The following is a 21,305-nucleotide window of genomic DNA, read 5'->3' on the forward strand; positions in this document are numbered from 1 at the left end:
TTTGTCTCTAACATCACAGGCTGGAAAATTAAACCAGATCATAAATGAAAATGTTCCTTAGAGACTGAATGGGTGTTGCAGAATTTGTGCTGAATAGGGGTAGCCTTTCCATGAGGTACGTAGGGAACATGGGTTTTGCTCTTTCTGCTGATACCTGAGTATGTGCCTTGTGCTGAACCCACTGCTGGAAGCAGAAACGCAGTTCCAGTTGGCAGTGCTATGAAATCCAAAGTTTCCTGGAGATAGCCCTCCTGATTTCCAGCATGGTAGGACCCTGTGGATCAGTCCTCAAGGATTTGGCTCCTGCATCCAACTGATGAAAAAAAGCAGACAAAGTAAATATGCACACTTTTAGAAAAAAGGCCTGGAGGTTTTTGTTGGTGAAAATGCCAATAGCTGCTTCTGATAAGGAAGAGGGAGAGCAGCAGGAGGGAGGAATGTTTTGTTCCTGGTGCCTAATGTTAAAAGCAAACAAAAAACCCCTCTTAGGGATAAAGGAGACTCTCAGAAGTGCTGTAGCCTGCCTGAGACATGCAGAACTTTGCCCACAACCTTGAGGACTTCCAGGCTAACTTCAAGCATCGCATGTGCTAGCCAGACAACAATGAACCCATTGAACACATTTTGGGTCAGAGTACTGTTTTCTTGGAGGAGGGAAGGGAAGGGAGGCTGGTGCTTTGGTCTTGTATCAGCAGCCGTCTGTGGTGAGCCCCAGATGCCTTCTGTGGGTGGTAGTGCTGGCTGTGGCTCCTCTACGCAGGCTGATTCCTGAGGAACTGAGGTCTCCGACAGCAGAGCCATTGCTCTGCAAGGCTTGAAGCTTCTCTGTCCTAACTCTACAGTTGCAAAGAGAGCTTTTAAAATAACATGGGAATTTGTGAAATTGTCCTGCTGCGATGTGTCAGCTGTTGACACAGCAACATGACAATATGTCATCACATTTCCTGCTTGAAGGATCGTAAAGCCTTTTTGCATGATTTGGGCCCATCTTCTTTCCAAAAGCTAAGCTTTATTGTATCCCTCTTGTCCTTACTGTCCTCCTCTTCCGAACTTGGGCTTTGGTGCCTTCCTTTAATTCATGAGCTCTCTGGGGTGAGGGCATCTTAAAGCCCTCAACTGACTTGTGCATGGGAGAAGGAGTTGCCCACCTTCTTGTACAGTCTGGGGCTGCACTGGCCAGCTGGCACAGAGGGCCCCACTCTGAGCTGGCTCTTTGGACCACTGTCATCAGGTACATGCATACCAACCTTTCCGTGGTAGGGCTGATGAAGAGGACTGTTCTTCTGTGCAGTTAGTGGGCATGTAAGTCTGACCTCTTTCATAGCCTGGGAACAGAACTGCTTGCAAGCCAGCTGACCTGTCGGACACAAGAGAAAAGCGTGTGATATGGCATGTGAGTGAGATACAGCAATTGCCTTGCAGCTCTGGTTTGAGGGGTCCAGGCACTGTCGGCAACCCTCAGGCAATGCCTGAAGGAGAAAGTGAATCTTGAGCTGCAGTGAGAAGCCCACCCTGTCCTGCCCTGGCAAACCAAGGTGCACAGCAATTGAGAATCTCACCTAGGGCTCTCTGGCCCTTCCTGGTGCTTCACTCAAAGCAACCCCATTTTTTCCAGAGGAGTTGAAAGCTGCTACTGCTGTTGTTGGTCTGGTGTAAAATCCATCCTGGAGCTGCCGGAAAATTGGAGGTTGGTGTTGCCCCTCCTGACCTACAACAACACAGTGCTTTTGCCACCACCAGTGACCCGTAAATCAGAGCCTTTTCACCTTGCCAGTGCAAGGGCAGGTCTGTGTGCAGCTGGGAATTAGACATATGGATGGTGTCACAGTAAACCCTTTGGAGAGCTGCTGACGAAGGAGCTTGGCTCGGGTCTCCTGTCAAGTAGGATGAGGAAGGGAAAAGTCTCCAGCTTGTTTGTGGTCTGGCAGCCAGAGAGCTTTCTGCTGCTGTCACTGGAAACAAGTTTTTTTCACATTTGCTCCATTCCTGGGATGTTTCTGCTGTGTGCCCTGTGCTGCAGCTGGGCAGCGTGAGCTGAACCTGCTCTGCCAGACCTCGAGGGCTTGCGGGTACAGCCCAGGGCCCCGAAACAAGCTCTGAGCTGAGCCCTGCTCTGCCACACTTTTCTGGGCTTTGCAGACCTGTGCCGTGCTCCCTGCATCATGCACTCGCAGAGCGGCTTCAGCTCGCTGGGATGAGGCTCAGGAGCATCCTGCACTGGGAAAGCTCTCCTGAAGAGTGGGAGGGGAGGGATGCTGTCGTCACAGGAAGTATCTATGGATAATAACCTGGAGGACTGAATGCAATACTGGTGCTAGCTATGCAAGTTTGGCAATGCCTCCGTCTGCCAACCAAGTCATCATTAGGTCGTGCGGATTTTATTCTATGGGCCAGATTTATCTTGGATGGAAAGCCGCGTGTTTCCAGTGAAGTTGCACCTGTGGTGATTTATGTTTTGAATTAGCCTCAGCAACAACCCAAACACATTTGACAAAAGTTCTTCATATTTGTACTGTTAAAAGCTTTTTTTTTTAATTTTAGAAGTATGCTCTGCTTTTTTAACAGTAGTCTGGGCTGGGAGCAGATGAATGTTTTTCCAACAGCTTCTTGAAATGAACAGCTGTTGTGCACTAAATCAAACAGTAGGACTTTGTGGAAAGTAAGTGATTCTTTTTAAAAACAAAACCAAAATTAAATGCAATATTTTGGTTAGGTGCACGTGCCAGGAGGCTAAGTGAGTAAATGACACAATAGACTTGTGACTCGGTCTCCCCCCTCATATTTAATCCATCAATAGCTGGCTGTAAATTTATGTTTAGAACAGAAATAATGGGAAGTGTTGCAGCGTGGGATGCTCTGAGATGTTGTTAGCGGTACGTGGCCCTGTGCAGGACCTGGGAAACCCACCGTTCACTGCATGGTCTGTGGTGTACCATTCCCTGCTGCACCCAGAAGATAGATGTAGTTTTTTTTTGGGAAACCATACCTACTGGTTAGGCTCCAGGTTTTGTGGATTACTCAGGCTGAGCAAGTGTGCTTTGGAACTTACGAGGTATGAAGTTATTTCCTAAGTGATGTCTTTTTAAAGTTAATACCAGAATAACCCCTGAGCTGTTTCTAAGGGGTGGCTGGACTGGAGATGCTGTCCTTGGACTAAGATGCAAAATGTAAATCCTTATCACTGGTTGTGATAGAATTTCTCAGGGGTCGTGATTTGCAGTCAGGTGTTTGGGTTGAGTCCCATAGGATGTCATTGTATCCTGGCTACCTCGCTGCCTTCTGTGGCTGCTATTTCAGTCTCTGCCCCTCTCAGTTGTGGTTCTGGATCATCTTTAACCAAGTTTAACCTTTGTGAACCAGATGATAATTGGACCCTTACGAGTAAGGTGTTTTTATACAGTTAGCTATATTTTTATTTTAAAAAACACCTACATTGACATACCTGTTTCTTTAAGTATTCTCAGTGCCAGGGAAAACCCACACTTGGTAGCAGTGAGGGAACGACTGGTTCGGTTCTGCTGCTTCAGGGAAAAGTAAGCAGCATGAAGTCTGGCAGATGGGAGAGTTCCTATGCTTTCATCCACGTCATGTGTTGTCATTGGAGCTGCTTGCAGGTTTTATTTTCTAAAAAAAAAAAAATAAAAAATTCTTTTTTGAGGGTTCCTGAGTTTTTGCAAATGGGGTTTTCAACAAAATGGAAACATTTGCAGAAATCAAGGGTAAATCAACATCTGGCAATTTCCTCAGCCACCAGATTTTTTTTTTCTTGTGGATAAATGCAAAAAAAAATTTAAGCAAAATCTTTGTGCACATAGAACCCTCACTGTCCGAGCATGATTGATTAGGGATGCTTGCTATTTTCTTAGTTCTCTTACTTAATCTTGGCATCATCTGCCTTTTCCGTCTTAGCTATTTCCACTGGAGATGAAACGTTTCTTTCCGAAGGGGCAGGAGACTCCCACCCATGTCGGAGGCTCCTTGGACAGGCGGGCTGCTGTTCCCTGCAGATCGCGGGGGGAGCGGGAAGCCACCCCTCCCTGGCCGCAGCTCAGGGCAGCAAAGCTGTAGTGAGCCTGACCCTATTTGACTTCTCCCTAGATCTCAGTCTCTATAAACAGCCTTTTATGGTATTTGCCGTTCAAAGAGGAACCAGGGTGTGGATGGGAACAGAGACAAAGAGCCACTTATAAGGATTGAGTGAGCTCTTACAGGAGGCTGGTGCATAATTTTAAGATCAACAGAAAAATCTTGCAATGTCTTGAGCCCTGAAACGTCATCCGAGGTATTTAAATGCTGTCATTCAGCCTCCCAGCAGCCAGGACCAGAGAGTTTGTGCTTCTGTTTAACAGGGAAACTGAGTCATGGAGGTGCTTATTGACTGGTAGAAGAATTCCCAGTAAGTTAGAACCGGAGCTGGGAATTAAAAGTAGTAACTCTGCCTCCCCTCAGAAGTGCTTAGAAAACACTGGCTTCTCGCAGAAGCATGACTTGAGCCATGTCCTCAGTGAGGGCAGACAGCTTCTCATTTTTTGCATACTAGAACACAGTTTTTCCCCAGACAGCGGGTAACGTCTGTCAGCTCCCCTCTGGTGACATCAGTGGTGGGGCTGCAGCCGGGATGCGGAAGGTGTCGGTGCTGTGAGTAATCTCAGCCAGTGCTGGGGGGGATTCCAGCACCACCGCCTGTGCCCATCGCTGCGCGATATTAGTGTCTGGCTCCCCGCAGGCTCTGGGCTCCTGTTCATCCCGCAGTTGCTGGCGGGGCTCCCTCCCCAGAGGGCTGCCATCCTTTGCTGGAGCTGCATCAAGCAGCTGGTTTCCCTGTCTCAGGCAGGCGGAGCAAAGCAAGCAGTAATGGAATAAACACCTGCGTTGTGCCCGCAAGTGACGCATCATTTAGGATGTTGCTTCTGGGTGCTGGTGAGAGCTGAGAAACTGAGAAGCCAGCGCTTGGATAAGGAGACCAGTGAAGATCATCCACCACTGCACATGCTTTCAAGCTCCTGACATGAAGAAGGTTGCGGAGGAGTGTGTTTCCTAGAAGGTTTCCAGTGAGTAGGGCTGTGAGAGTGTCAGAAGTTGGAGCTGGATGTTTTATGTGTTTAAGTTTGTGAAGGTTGTGGCTGGCATCCAGCCTGGCTCTATCCATATCTGCCCCCAGTGCAGGAGTTTGTGCAGACCAAGTGTTTATCAGCTCAGAGGTAGATACAAGTGTATTTTGTCTGTGTTTGTTCCAGCAATGAACACAAGTCTCCTCTCAAGTCCTGTTCTCTAAACAGCGGGTGCAGATGTCCCTGCGCCGGAGCATCATCACATCAGGGACAGTGTCAGGGCGTAGCTGCCTCCCTGTCCAAGGACTGGACTCTTCCCCCACTGCAAAGCACTGCTCTCCCAACGTGCCATCAGCCAGCCTGAAATGGGAAGACCCACATTGCTGAAAGGCCACAGAAATCACTACAAGCCTGGCAGAACTGCAGGGTCAGGACCTAATACCTGTCAGGGCTAAGAGATGCTTTGCCAAAGCACCCCAAGCCTGCAGCACTTCCCTGGTGTGCTGGATCTGCAGGGAAAATCCAGGCAGGCTCTCCAAAGAAACAGAGGCACAGGCTTGCAATCTCCAACTCATGTGCATTACATACTGTGGGTTATAAATAAACTGCATCACTGGCGACGTGTTTGGGAGAGAGGCCAGGGAAGATGGTGGTACAAAAAACCTCATCTCTGTTTCATTCAGGATTTGTTTGGTGCTAACAGTTTGGTGCTTGGTCAGCAACATTGGGGTGCTGGTTCTGATGCCCTGGCCTCCCTTCTGGATTATACGCATCCACAGGAGTCCAGTCCATGGGCTGCTCTTGGCCAGAATAACAGGTCTGTGTCTTATTTCCAGCTTTTGGTTCGGAGGAAGAAGGGCGAAGGTACATACCTGCAGGAGAGCAACCCAATGTCAGAAACGTAGGATGTGCTGCTCAACAGCCCTTTGCAGAGGGCACACCACTCGATTGCTGTCAATAACAGATGCGTGCCCACTTCCTGAGGTTACTGCTTTGGCCACGTGTACACTGGTGAAACTGGGAGCTGACACTTCCCACCTATCCTGTTCCACCAGCTCTTGCAAAGAGAAAACTGCAGCACTTGGTGGGGCTGCAGTTCTGCTCTGTCTTTCTGTAGGCTCTGTCCCAAGCCAGGATAATAGGGTGAGTGAGACTACCTGGAAACCTCAGTCAGAGGAAGCACAACCCCTTAGCACAAGTCTTCCTCGCCTTTCTTCCACAAGCAGGTTTACTGTAGGAGCCTCAGGCAAAAGCTGTTAGGGTTACAGGGCTAGGGTTTCGAGTACCATAAAGACTAGAGCTATAGGGACAATGGGGATTCCAAAGGCACGCCAAGGGAAGCTACACCCATAGTCACTGCTTGGCTGCGTGCCCATTCAGGTGGCAACTCCTGTGCAACTCACGTGATAAAAACCAATGCTGTGTCATCAGCAGATCTTGTAGTTTGGTGCTATGGACATTATCACTCTATTACTGTGAATTTGCAGGGGTTTTTGTAGGCACTACTTAACCAAGAGTTTGAATTGATGGCAATATTCTGAGCTCTGTTACAAGCAGGAGATTGAAATTCAACATGCCAGCTGGCCCCGTGGCAGAAAGGAGAGATCTGAAAATGCTGCTCTGTGTGTAATGCATTTGGCAAAGGCTCTTTCATCCCATTGCTGGATCAAATGTCCTGATAAATAATGGAGCTGAGGGGTCTTGGTTTACTCCTTTGAGGAATGGCGTTAGGATCTGACGACCTTGGGATCTGTTTCTGATTTGTTGTGAGACATTGGACTTCTAACCTGCATGCTTGGGAAAATGATACCTCTTTGCAGGGGCCTTGCAGGGCTCAGCTAAGTTTAATAAGAGGAGGGGAGATGGAATAGCTGTGCCATTTTATTGTTATTATTAATGATGTAGAGTGAAGCTAGGGCATCTCTGTGAATAATCGCTTCATTTTGTCTTTTGAGATTTGGCTGCATTTTCTTCTCCTCCCCTTCTCTCTATGAATCAGAGCAAAGTTTGACTTTGTAGGAGGAGGACTCAGTAACCAACATTTCTCAGTGTCTGAAGAAAAGGCACAGTGTTTCCTGGTGTAATTAGGTCCAGACCCTCAGGAAATGAAGGCCGTCTAGTTGATAAGTGTTTAGTAATGATTACCAAGCTACGGCTGGGGAAGGTGAGCAAAGTGTTTTCATTTCAGAAGCAGAAAATCCAACTGAGACGTGTGGTGTGTGTCACGTATGGAGGCAATTGTCCAAATGGTTTGTGGCCTTGCTCGCTGAAGCGCCAGCCAAATTCACCCTGGTGTAATGCCACAGGAGATGCTAGAGCTGCACCAAGAGCCTGAGAAGCAGTGGACGCGGCCTGTGACGTGCCCTGGGCTGAGTGTCAGGGGTGTCATTCTGGAGACTGGTGTTACTCTTCTCTCAAAGCCAGTAACTCCTCTCTTAAATTAGTAACAGTGCTCATGAAAACCTCAGGCACTGGAGTGGGGTAAGTCACGCTTGCTTCCAAATGGAAGGCATGTTTCTTCAGCAGTGCTGGATAAACTGAAGGTGGAAGCATGTGAAGGTGGTTAATTCAGCGTGCTTTTTTTTCATGTGTCAATCACAGCGGCAGCAGTTGGGAGCTCTTAAGAGGACCTCTCCTTCAGAATTTGCAGGGTCAGACTTTGCTGAGAACACATCCAGCAGTCGCTATACTGTGAAATCAATACAGTCCGTCTCATGTCAGCATACTCGCACTGTGCACCAGGAGAGTACCCTTGAGATCTGATGTGATCCTAGTGTCCTGGATGAGAGGGTGGGTTGCAGACTCCCTCCCCTGCCCTGTTTCATCCGCTTTCATTTTGGAAGGTGCGCTTTTGTGGGAAAACCCATCCCTGTTTTACTCAGACGGATTTGGGTTTTAGTGTAAGGAATGTTGGAGGCACCTGAGGAAGTTTGCAGTGCTGCTGCAATGGATGTCTCCCGGGTGTGTAAACATGTGTGCAGGTGTATTTTGCAGCAACACCCACATTTTCTGAAAACTAACGTAGCCTTGCAGTAGGTCTTTTTCAACCACACATCTACTCTGGTGAAAATAATATACTGATGTCTTTAAAATCTCCCAAATCCCTTATTTAACTGCAGCTTGTATAAATGTGTTCCAGAAAGCATTACACAGCTCCCCAGAGGATAGGTCCATCAGTGGCTTTAAGCACAGCGGTCCAGAGGCAAATCCAGATTCAGGAAGCTGACGATACCCTGTGTATGAGGGTCACTGCGTACCTCCTGTGTCATTACGCTCTGCCCACGAGTGTCCACCCTTGGCCACCACTGGGGGAAGGTTCCTGGGATATGTGAACCTTTAGCCTGAACTAGCTTGGCAACTGGTACAGGTAATGCCCCTAACAAAATCTTACCTTTTCTTTCCAGACCAGCTGAAATTATACTGCAGAACTATAGATCTATTATCACTTCCTTCCCTTTCTTACAAGCATTGATTCCTTGTAGAAAGTAAATGCAATTCCTCGATCCTGGCCCAGTATTGGTGAGTCCATCAGATCAGTACAGAATTTTCTTTGCCAAGACAGCAGTTTTCTCCAGTTACCTAAGGCATAAGCTCAGTTTGCTTCCCCTTGGCATCAGTCAGTTCCCCTCATGGTGAGCAGAGCCCACCCCTGATTTGTGGATCTTCTTTAGTCTTTTCAAAATGCTTGTTGAATTGGAATAGTGATCTGATGGCTTATTTCATCAGGTCTGCAGAGCCCTAACGTCCCTCACCATCACAGTGTTTTTCAAGCATTCAGCAGTTGCGAGTCATGCTCCATTGGTTTATGACTCCAGCTGTGGAAAAAGTATTCCAGAAACACTGTGTCTGGAAAAAATGTAGTAATTAAAACCATTTCCTTGGAGAATTTCAAGGGTTTTGGGTGAGGGGACAATGCATAGATATGCTAGGAGTCTGGTTTCTCCTTGGGATTTACAGTTTGTTTGCTTCTCTTTGCTGTCCCATCGTGTCTCAGGGCAAAGGGAGATAACCTCTTTCTCAGATAGCATAGTCTTGTTTGCAGCCCACTCTCCGGGCTATGCCCTCTGCTCTTCAAACAAATGCTCTGGTGTTAATAAAATAAACTGACTGTAATCACTGTCAGAGTCAGTCGGTACCTTCTTCACGAGATGACCTTTTCGTTACTTAGGGGAAAGGTAGGGAGAGGCAGCCTTCAGGCTTAGGACAGGATTTAGCCATTTGACAACACTGTTTACCGGAAGAGGGCTGCAAAAAAGGAGTATCATTTTATCACCAGATCAGTGTGGCTTCCTGGCTCCAAGATGGTCATGAGTAATTCATGTGTCCTCTCAGAAAGGCATTTTCTAGGGGCACACGTAGCTGTTTGGATGATGCTGAGTAACAGCAGACAAGCATAGGCATTTTCACAGGAAACTTTGGCTCCCAACGGACATTCAACAGCTCATCATGTCTGACTCTTAAAAGGTGCTGAGCCATTGCTAAACCCTGGAAAGAGAGGAAAGTTTCTGCTGCAAGAATTCTTCTGTTTGTCTCAGATTTTTGTTGTGTTTTTCTGAAGTGTTTTAGTAATTACTTCTATAGAGATACAAGCGTGGAGTCAGCTTGGTTAGGAGTCTGCCCCAGTGCCTGATGTTATAAACCAGGGCAGCTTGACTAGTCGCAATGTCAAGGGAGGCAAGATGCTAGAAAAAAACCCCATACAAGCTGTAAAGCTGCTGCTTTGTGTATCTTCCCTCTCTGAGACCCATAAAAGTAGGAAAAACACTGAATCTGGAAAATGGACAATATGTGACAGTACTGTTAATTTTTGATCCAGTCGCCGACTTGCATTGCTGCATTCTTGCAAACACACCAGAGAAATGCCATTGGTCCTTTCCAAGAGGAAGTATTGAAGTCCAGAAGTGTGCCAGAATAAGCTGCTTTGCCTTATTCTTACAGACACATAGATGGTATCAGCCTGCCATGCACAGGCCCCAGGTTATTCACCATCGCTTGTGTAGTATTTGTTAATCCGTTCAGTCACAAGTGTGTAACTCCCATCCCCTCGCTGGGAGAGGAGGTTGTGTGTCACCATTGTTTTGATGAAATCCTTTACTGATAGGAAGTCTTTTGACAGAGATGTGCTGCAGTGTGCTTTGGCCTTCATCCTCCTTAGAATAAACGCTGCTAAGTTTTTGTTTCTGTGCTGATGACTCTGTGTTGTGGATTATACTTGTGTTGTGATTTTAGACGCCGTAACACTGCAAAAGCACCGTGCCGTGATCTTCTTCCAAGCGTTCACTTTACTTCAGTTCTTTCATCACAGATGAGTTTGCTTTGTTTCTGGCCCAGATCAAATGCCTTCGGGTTCCTAAGGCTGGAAGACTTTGTGGAAATGCAGAATAATGTTATGTTCCCGTGGCATCTCTGCTGCTGGAGAGAGTGCCCTCTCTGTTTCCTCCTGTGACTCATGCTTACATGATGCACCCCCCAGCCCTTTTAACTGCCTGCCAAGTTTGTGTTGTTCTGGTTTTCCCATAAAAGCGTGTGACCAGTTTTAGCCTTCATCACATTGAAGCGTTCCAGACGGACCTTCCTCCCTTCACTGGCAAAGGGGTCTCTCACTCCTCGCCAGTTTAGCAAGATTCACCTCTCTCCTCCCAGGTATTTCTGAGACTCTCTTCAGGGGACCACCTTCCTGTCTGTCTTTTATCAGACAATATGTTGGATGAAAGCTCATTATTTGTCTAACAGGCTGTGGCCCACGGGACTCGTGGTGGTGGTGAGGAGGGGATAGTCACGTACTGCTTTTTTTCCCAGCTGTTTGATTTCATTAGCTTAAAATGCACAGACTGGTCTTTGACTGGTACTTTCCCAGGTGTGCAATGACTGGGGCTGCCACAGGGATGTTACAACAACAGGAGAAAACACATGCATGGAAAGCTTCTGCTCTGGAAAGCCTGGCTGGCTTTTTACACCCCTCACATTTTAGTGCCTAGCACTGCCTGTTGCCATTAATCTGTGTGTTGCTTCTCCCATGCTACTCATCCCTCAGTGCCACTGGCTCATCTCTAATTACCTGACCAAAGAAAATTCTGGGGTGTAGGAGCCTCGTGGTTAATCATCTGCACAGATCTCTAAAGACTGAATACACCCCACCTGTTCCAAGGAAAATTATAAGGGAAGCTCTCACTTAGCCTTCAGATTAGGCTAGCATCCTCACAAAGGGAGGACCAGCCCATTTCTCCCCAGACACACCTCTTGGAGGAGCTGCTCCCGAGGTCCAGGATGCAGGCTGTTTTGCACCACTGTTTGCGGTGTGGCACGGTGTGTTGGCAGCGTGGCTGTGTGTGTGTGCAGCTGGAGGGAGGGGGACAACTGGCCAGCTATCAGCTGATAGAAGGGGCTTCTTTTTGTACAGAGTATTGTGCTGGAATTCATGTACTGCCAGCTTCTGTCTGTGATCTCGGCTACTGTGTACTGGCACAGAGGGAAGAATACCATCTACAAAGGGTTTCTTGCCTCAGCTTTGAAAACCTGGTTCTGAGAGGTTCGGGTTTTTTGCCAGGAGAGCCCACATTGCATATTCTAGGAATTTTTTCTCATTGAAAATGCAGCTGTCATCACAGTATGTTAGACAGAACTCAGTGTTTACACAGGACAAAATCTGGCTTAGAGTGTTTTTCACAATCAGTCAGATTGAAGGTTCAGTAAAGACAAACAGATTTCCCACTGCTTGCTCCATGGATGAATCCTGTGATGCCTCAGCGTGAGATTTATGTGGGAAGGGTCTTTCCTGCTGGGAAGTGGTTTTGCAAGCCACTTGCTTTGAGTAATGCCCTGCTCTTTGTGCAGTATTTACTACACCATGTGTGCACTGAAGCATGTAATGCACAGCCAAAAATGTGTGAAAATCTTTATCCTCACCTGCCTGGGAACCATTTAAGAGGAGCATGTTAGAGAGGGAAGAAAGGAAGGATCTCAGTCTAGTTTGCTTTCTCAGTGCAAAATGGCCTTTTAGGCTGGGGGAGGCAGTCAGTCCACTTGGCGCGTACATGTGAACACTTATGGCCCAAGATTCATTAGGAAATCTGATTTTTCTTGTGCTTAATTGAAAGAATTTGTTCCATGCAGAATATTGAAGTGGTTTGTTCAGTTTGGTTTTAAATTTCCAAGTATCTGCCACTTTCTGGAGACTAATTCAATGTCTAGTCAGCTCTTTTGACCATGTACCTACAAAGCCACATATGTTTGTATACTGAAAAATTGTTTGTTGGAATAACAAAAAACCCCAAATCCTTCCTAAGTTTCCTTCCTCATGAGAAGTTTTCCCCATGCCAATTCTCCAAATTTGTTTTGTTTTGTATCTGGGTCTGCCAGAGCAACTGGTTTGCAGCAGCACACAGCAAAGGACGCTGGGGTGGTTGGAGAGGAACCGTCCAAAGCACATTGGAAATCGGCTGCATTTCAAAAATAGAAAAGACCTCTGAAAAGATGCCTGTGGAGGCTCCAGGAAGGCATTGAATCTGCCCCTGCATCACAGTAATAGCAACTATGAGAGCACATGTCTGCATGTGGAGCTGAGCCAGCCAAGCTGGTTTTGGGTGGGTATTAGTGATGAGGTGAATTCTCTGTGTTTCTCTTTGAGGGACGCAGCAGCTGAAGTGATAAAATCAAACAGCAAGTTAGACGTATTCCAGCAAGACAGTTTATTTCCTAAGCATGGCAGGTTGGTGACAGTGGCATTACAGGTACAAATGAAATTACTCAGTGTGGAGTTTGCTGGCTGATATGCAGCTTGACAGGTGCCAAAAGGATGATGAACTATTAAGGGACTGTTAACATTGTATTACATGTTTGATCATGCAGCCCATGAAAGCTCCATAAAGGATTTTCTCAATGGTTATCAATGAGAATTGTCATTGATTGTATAGTAATACTTGAGTTGTTCCCTCAGGGTCCTTTCTCCATCCTGTGTTTGGTCCTGTCTAATGCTCCCATTAAAATAGCCTTCCTAATCCAAGTCACTGCTGCAGGTTGGAAGTCACAATCCTGCTGAACAGATGGGAATGAAACTGAGCATTTGCAATTTGCTGGAATTCTTTAATCTGAGGTTTTGCTGCTTAAAATAATTCTCCTGGTTTTCTGTGAAATGAAACACTCCTAACAGTTGAATGAGGAAAAAGAAAAATTTCAGCATCAAAACCCAGAAGCACTTAAATGTTGTGAGCTTCTTGGCTCTAGCCATTGGCATGGTAAGATGAAAATGGACAGGGTGTTCCCAGGTCTCTCTCAGTGCTGGTGTTCTGATCTGTGTGTCCGTTCTGGCTGAAACACACGGAGCTCGGTGCAAAGCTGTAGTGATAGTCCTGGGAGCTCATCCCAGTGGGTTGGACAAGCAGACCTTAGAGCACATACTAAGGTGGTGATTCTACAGTTGTAATTTTTTCCTTGCTAATTTTTATTCAATAAAAAGGTCATAATCCCCTTGTGTTACGTGTTTGCATATGCATATAGTCCCCAAGTTGCTTGCCATCTAAATAAACTGATTACCTTGTGGGAGAAAGGCTATTACTTTTATTGTTATTCATTTAAAACAATGGAAAATGAGGCACAAAGAAAACAAAATGTTTTTTTCCAGTGGCTGCACATTGAGATTGTGACAGGGCCAGGAACTGAGTCCAGGTGTCCTGAGTCCCAGTCCAGACCTTTAAACACCAAAATATCCTGCTCCTCGTGAATTCAGAGTGTTTTGGCAAAAGTTTCCCCAGAGTCTTTCGTAATCAATGTCAGTGCTAGTCTCTGAACGTGTCTTACCACTTAGGAATTTGCTTTTATATATGTGCATCCACTTAAAAACTCCCCAAAACTCAGCAGCTGTTAGCTTCTTTGTGTTAACTTGGATGTTTCTAAGACAAATATGGGAGTTGATAAATTGAAAAGTGTTGGATTGGAATGTTCTGCTTTGAGTCCACTTAGCAAAATCAAAAGGTCATCTCTGCTGTGAAGAGCCAAGCAGGACTGGACACAGTATGAGCCTTGTTTCGAGCATAGGAGAGGGATTTTCTGTTGTGTCTAGAAATCAGACTCTTCCTATCTCACAGGGGTGGATTTTATCCAGGAAGAACTAAGCCCATCCTAGGATCTGTGACAGCTTTTGACAGCTTTCCAAAAAGGAACTAGAACCAAAGGAAGAAAAGAACATTCTACAACAGACTATGGCAGCTTGCATCTCGAGGGACCAGTTTCCTTGCTGAGATGCATTGGGTCCCTTCTCAGCCTGCACAGAGAGGATGCTGTCTGCAAATAGGAATCTGTGGTGTGGTGTGAAAGAAGGCAGTTCTCCTGAGCAGCTCAAATAGTGGCTTAATAGCAGTCCTCTGGATCAGGTCAGCAGCTCCTGTGTCTCCCACAAAACTCTTGCCCCATCTCGACCTCTCTAATTACCGGCTGCAGCATCAGTTCCACCTACACTCAGCATGACCTGAAAATTCCCATTGTGAGATGCTCTGGTCGGTCCATTATCCTGTATCAGATGCTGCCCAGCTGCACTGAGCTTTTCCAGGATGGGATTATGTTGAGACAAACTTTTTCAGGATGGGATGTATGTTTCTGAATAGGATCGTCTCTTTTAAAAACAATAGATTTGTACACTGAAAGGGTTTGGGGTGTTTTTGTGCTGTCCTGGATAAAAAATTCTTAAAATCATTTTGCTCGCCTGCTGGGAAGCCAAGGGGTTATGCCAGAGAGTGATGTCCTTAGGAAAACTCCAAGCAAATGACTGGAATAGATCGTGTTTTTGCAGTAGAAGCTGGCTTCCCTGCATACGTTGTCAGCACAGACATAATCCTGAAAACTTCCGAAGTTTACACAAGCCAAATTTTTTGCGTTTCTGTGGGCATTGCAGCACAGCGGTGCTTTGGCGTTCAAAGGGCAGATCTGGGCAGTGGGCTGAGATGCCGTCTGACCAGAGCTTTCATCTTCCTTTCGGAGGTATTCATGCGTGCTTCTTTGGCCAGCTCTGCCCTGGCCGTTCTGGGAACCGGACAGGCAATTTTGGCTGTGCAGGATCAGTGGAGCAGCAGACGGGGTTTAGGAGGGCACCCACCTGGTGTGGGTCTGGCCCCACAGCAATGGCTCGGCTTTTTCCCCAGAAGGTATTCAAGTGTCTGGGCACCTGCTTTCAAAACATCTTCATGCCCCAGCGAGCAACGTGAGAGTATGTCCGGAACGACTCGTCTGATATAAAAGTGCCAATTTCACAAATCCCCTGGTAGATTTGTGTGTCTGCTCCCATTCAATGCCTCCCTATCAGAATCCAATAGCCCTGATGTCTCCAGTTGCCACCAGTTTGACGCATGGTAGCCCCCGTTTGCTTTGCAGACTGTCCTAATCTAAACAGCCCAGAGGAAAGCGCTGGGTGCTTCCCTGGGGGATTTGCTGCATGGCAGGAGGCTCAGTGCGTGACCTGCTGTGCTCCCCATCTTCCCCACTTCCCTTGCCTTTAAGCCGGGCTCCCAATCACTATCATCTATTTAATTTTTTTTTACTGCAAAAACTGTTTTCAGCAGCTTGTTGCACTTCCTAATTCAACCTTGTTTTGAGAAAAATCCAAAGATAAACTGTTACAGTAGTTTTTAATATTTGCCACTTGGAAATTGTGTTTGAGAGTGGAGATCCATCCTTGGCAGCCAAAACACGCTCCCTCCGTGCTGTTAGGGAAGGTTACCTCACAAAAATAATGCATGTCTTCATCCTGTACCTTCCTGAGCCTTGCCAAACTTTACATGCAGTAGGAAAGGAGGCATCATCCTGCCAGTTAAACAACTAGGATGTTTTATTAACGTCAGCAGACATCTCCACTCTTCCAGGTAGGAACAGATTTGATGAGTGATTTGGTGTGGGCTTGGTCCTTCCAGGAGGGCTCTCCTTGTCCAGCTGAATCAAAGCTGTTGCTCTTGCCCCACTCCAGCTATTCCTGCTCAGAGCAGTGTTTGGCATAAAAGATGACTTTTTGCCATTCTGTTGCTGCAATTGAGTGGCCTAAGCAAATCCTTCACATTTTTCCCCTTAGTATTCCACCACAAAGCTTTTGCAAGCTGTGCAGGCAAAATTGCTGTAGGGTATATATAAGCAGGGACATCCCCCAAGGAGAAAGCCCCATGATTTCACCTAGATGTCAATCCCACTTGGTTCACCAGGAATTCATCTTTGCAACAAAGCACATCTGGTAATACATGATTGCAAACACTTCTGCAGATGTAACAAGCAGCTTGCTGTCAAGGTGGCTGCTCAGACAGTTGACTGTCCAGCCACATTTCTGAAGATAATCATATGTCAGAGATGGAACTAGTTACTATATGCCTGGCTGGTGGTGAGTTGTCTGAACCCCTGAGAATTTCAAGGTACTCAACAGTTCACAGAGGCTCACTTAAAGAAGTTTTGGGTGTTTCTCATGGCTTGACTGAAAGGCAAGCTGAAGTTGGTGCTCATTAAGTGCATGCACACATCCAGTGTTTAGGAGCCCCAAGGGTGGCTTCCTTGGGGGATGCGCAGGGTCTTGAGGCCTCACCTCACATGGGCTCTCTGCCCTGCTCCAGGCATAGGATAACAGGGTGTGAAGCTCATGCTTCTCTGCAGGTCTCTTTCAGTCCTCGTCATTTTGCCGCTGGGGTTGTCTGGTGGGTAAGCTTGCAGGTTTCTTCAGGTGAGCTGCCATTCCATGATGGCAGTGTAGCGTAGACATGCTTGTGCTCGCTGGCTCCGGTGGCATGGGGCTCGGTGTGGGTTTCACTGTCAAGAACACTTTGACACAGCCTTGCCAGGGCTAGCATTAGCCGAGTGCTGGCTAACAAGCTTGGGTGAGCCTGCAGACATAGCCCAGGGGCCTGACTCTGCATATTGCTGGTACTCAGTGGTGTTGGCTTTCTTTCACAAGCAAGTGCATTAGCCATGGAAGTGACCTCTCTGCTGCTAGGTCATACAGATGTTTCACCTGAACATCTGTCCTGCTCTTTGCCAAGTGTCCATGTGCTCCCAGCAGCTGCTGTGCATGTGTCTAGCACTAGTGTTTCTGTTTGTTTAGGAGGCTTTCTCCAGGGTGGAACTAATGTTTGGTCTTGGTTCTGCATCTCTAAACCCGAAGTAATTTGATATACCAAGATAAACTCTCTATATATCTGCCACTACTGGTGTAGTCTGGCCTTTTCTAGCTATACAGAGCTGAGCTTAAAAAATGATCCCAAGTCCCCATGTACAAGCAGAAGCCCTTAGCCTGGACATATCTCAGCCTCCAAGGCTTACAGAGAGAGCAGCCTTAGCAGCTGCTTTCCCTTCCTCTCTCGGTATCCTATCTCCTGAGAGCATCTCGCCACCCAGAACTGTGCAGGGTGTTGGAGTAGCTGGGTTCAGATGATGTGCAGCTGGAAAAAGGCCTGCACCCTGTCACCACCGATAGACCACGCTGCAGACAGGTAAGTGACCTGTCTGGCTCTTGGGAACTCCAGCTCCTCCAATTTCCCTTGCACTGGGTTTCTTCTCATTTCAGCTGTTTTCCACAGCCTCTGAGTGCAGGGTTTCCTTGGTAATCCTGTCACTGCCCAGCACAGTGGTGTCAAAAGGGTATCAGTGGTATAGGTGTCAGGGGGTGCAGCATAAACTGCTGTGTTCACTGTCCTACATCACTGACTCAGCTGGTCTTTTTTATCTTGTTACAGCTGAACAAGCTGGAGGAGGCAGCAAACGCAGCTCACACTTTCTTCATGGCAAACCCTGAGCACATGGAGATACAGCAGGACATCGAGAACTACAAGACCACGGCAGGGAAGGTCAGCTTGATTGACCGGGAGGCAAAGCAGCACATGGTGAGTCTGAGCTGAAGAGATGTCTGGGTTAAGTGTCAGGCAGTCTGGAGAGAAGGATGTAGGAGTCCAAGACAGCATCGTCTATGAATGGGGAGATTGTTGCTGAGGTCCATATTAAAATACAGCAAAACGAACTCTCTCTTTCAGCTCTCTCCTTTAAGGCAAGCCAGCTCCTGCTTTTTCAAGGCACACTCTGCTGCTTGTTTGACTGCTACATCCCCAACATGGTCCCTTTCAGGGAACTCTGGGGAAACCCATGGCTGTGAACAAGCACCAACAGGCAGCTTTGATGGATGTCTCCATGGGCACTGATGGACAGATCTTGGCTCACACATGTTTCTTTTGAGCTGGGTTCTCCCACCTGGGCAGGGTACATGTGCATGAGTTACTGTGATGGTAAGGGTGCAGGGTGAAAGGCAGAAGAGGGACAGTGGTGAGCTCTCCAAAGTGTTGAGTGGCCAACACAAATACCAGGGCCACCCCCAACTTTCTGATTTCACAAGACACAAGGAAGAAGTGGCCATTCGTGGAGGTTCTAAGACAGATCTCCGTGGTTGAAGTGCCGTCTTTTCCCTTGTCATTCAGTGCTGTTGGGTAGGGGGGTTAAAACAGAGAAAAGAAGTGGTATTTCACATAATGATTCTATAATGCATAATCCAGCAGTGGCACTGAGGATGCCCTAAGTACAGAGATGTTCAGAAAAGAATTTAAGCAGTTTTATGAGGTTCATCTGGTCCAAAGTCCATTGATGGCCTAAATATGGCTTGATATAACCACTTACATCTGGTAGATACCAGGGGAGATCATTCTGCCCCTGCCTGCTTGTACCTTCTTTTGAAAATCACCTGCAGCTGGCAAGGGCAGGATGTTGTGGTCCAAGCAGTGTAACCCGCTCATGATCCTGTCTTCTGCCTACCTACTTTGCAGGAGGACTACAGTGCTGGGGTAAGGCACTATGACAAAGAGGAGTATGAGCTGGCCATTGACTTCTTGGAGCGTGCGCTGAAAGGGTACTACTCCGAGGATGAAGACTGCCAGATCATGTGCGAGGGACCACAGAGATTTGAGGAGCACGAGTACCTGGAATATAAGGCCAGCCTCTATGAAGCTATTGCAGGTGAGATCTTCTTGTGTCTTTAGGGTTCTCACCCTTGGGCCTGCAATGTTTTTACTGAGTTTGGGCCTTTGGCTGGATCTGGTGAAGTGCCTTCCCTTCCATCACTGCTGCTGGGGAGTGACACTGCAGGAGGCACTTGTAAGGCCAGAAGATGGGGAACTGGAACATCTCACTTTGGTACGGAATAGAAGCTGGGCTGGAAGAACTGTGTTTCCAGATGAGTGGAGCATTTGCAGCTTTCTGTAAGAGCCTAAAGTACAGGTGCTTTAACATGAACTGCCTCAGTTTTCCCCTGTACAAGGTCTCACATATATCACTGAAATCTAGACGTTGCTGGCCCTTGTTTATGTTTTCTCTGTTTTTTCAGTGCATCTGAAGAGAGGAGCAGAGTCCTCTTGGCCACACTTCAGATGGCCAGGAAAGTTGCCAAAAAGGCTCACAACATAGATTTCCTCCCCGTCAAAAGGGATGGATTTGTCATTAGCAGAGGCCCAGCTAATTATGAACTTCACTGAAATCTCTGGAGAGAATTGAACGCTGCTATGTAATCTCCAGATTTGCATGTATGGCTCTGAGCCAGAGGGGATTAAAATGGCTCGTTCTCAGTAGAAATGAGATTACATTTAATTAGTTGTAGGGAAATAAATTAAGGTTTGTTTGTTGACAGAAATCTTATTTGTCTGCTCATGGTCTTGGAGTTTCATTGAGCTCTGGAATTTTGCTTCTTGTGTGGAAAATAGTTCACTCAGATGTAGATTGTTTTTTGTTTTTGCATAATTCTGTTTGTGTTGAGACAGGAAATCTAATTGAAACAACCAAGATGAGAAACCACCAACATGCCAGATGGGAAGCCGCCTTTGTCATGTTTATTTATTATTTACCAATGCAAAAAAAATGGGCTGACCTGGTATAACTGTCAGCTGACCGTGCTTGTTTTTAAAGCCATGACCAGAACACCAAGGGCCATATCAAGCCCTCCAAAAGAGCAGCCTTCAGTGACAAAGGAAACCCACCTTCCTTAGTGAAAGCCGCTACTCATCAAGTGGGTTTTAGTCTCTGTTAAATTGTTTCTGTGCTGTGCAAGTTGAGTGCAGCCCCAGCGCGCAGAGAAGGTGTTTTTGAGCTGGACCATGCGGAGTGCAGACATGGTCGTGGTGTGGTGGTCTTCAACCCAGCTGGCCACCTGGGCGTGAGATGGCCAGATGGTCTCTGCAAGGGTTGTGACTTGCCTTTGTCCAGATACGCCCGGGAATAACAACTTCAAACCCCAGGGCTCTTCAGGCACCCAAAGAAACAAGGAAGTGGGGGCACACAGGGGGAAATAAGATAACATAATGCAACTGCTTTGTGATAGGAAACTAAGTGGTTCCTTACAGGACAGCATAATCCAGAGTTTACCACTGGGTCCAGAGCGCTTGACCCCAGATGTTTCAGCAGGGAATGGGAACGCTAATACACCAAGAAAAAGAGAGTTTAAGTTTCTTCAAAACTAATTTCTCTTTTCAATCCCAAGCTGATTTGCTGTGCTGATGCATGGGGTTGAAACGCTCACCTCCCCACCCCAGGGACAGATGCATTTCAGTGAATTGATTCCAGTCTATGTAGCCTGTTTCTGGGGCACCTTCACAGTACCAAGAAAAAGCAGTGCTTCTCAGTGATGGATTATTCCAGGTCTAGGATGTTTAAATAACTTTAAATTACAACACAATTATTTATGTCCTTTTCCTTCTTGCTTTCCTTAATGGAATACCCTGGATGTATATGGTAAATCAGATAACTACTCAGAATACCTGCCCAGAGTAAATGGGGACTGTTTTGAGTTTCCACTTGATTTCATTAAAATTCCTCAGGCTGATTTTTTGGCAGCTCTGAGAAATGCTTTGGTAGCCGAACACATGGTTGTTTTTTTCAAGCCTGTGTTTGTTTCTTAAGGTTTTTAATGATGTACAGAGACAGAGCAAGCAAAGTAGATTTGTAAGTACATTGCAGCAAAGGTTCCAAACTAGAATCGGATGTCAGCGTTGGCTTCAATATTGTACAGCTGATACAACGCCTATATTGTGGACTCCCACCAATTAAGAAACCTTGCTAATGGCACATGTTTACCATGTGCTTGTGTTTCTTTGGGAGATACCTAATCGTTGAGAAGCAGCAAACACGGGGATTTTGCTCCCAATATTTGCACCTTAGACCTTTCAGACTCATGGTGCAGGCATCTTGCTTGGCCATGCTTGAGGAGCTGCACCGACCTCTCTTATCTAAACCTCCCTGTGCCCTCGGGAGCTTTCTTGCTGC

General features: G+C 46.7%; 1 protein-coding gene across 1 annotated transcript in view; it reads left to right on the forward strand.

Annotated features, from left to right (window-relative positions):
• LEPREL1 (leprecan-like 1) overlaps positions 1–21,305 on the forward strand; it is a 69,222-nt gene that overhangs the window by 36,059 nt on the left and 11,858 nt on the right. Inside the window, 2 exon segments of the mRNA XM_010157882.1 lie at positions 17,747–17,893; positions 18,821–19,010. Of these exon segments, the coding sequence (XP_010156184.1) occupies positions 17,792–17,893; positions 18,821–19,010 (292 nt within the window). The 5' untranslated portion in view covers positions 17,747–17,791.

Source organism: Eurypyga helias, unplaced genomic scaffold (genome assembly GCF_000690775.1).
Source record: "Eurypyga helias isolate BGI_N326 unplaced genomic scaffold, ASM69077v1 scaffold9398, whole genome shotgun sequence".
NCBI lineage: Eukaryota > Metazoa > Chordata > Aves > Eurypygiformes > Eurypygidae > Eurypyga > Eurypyga helias.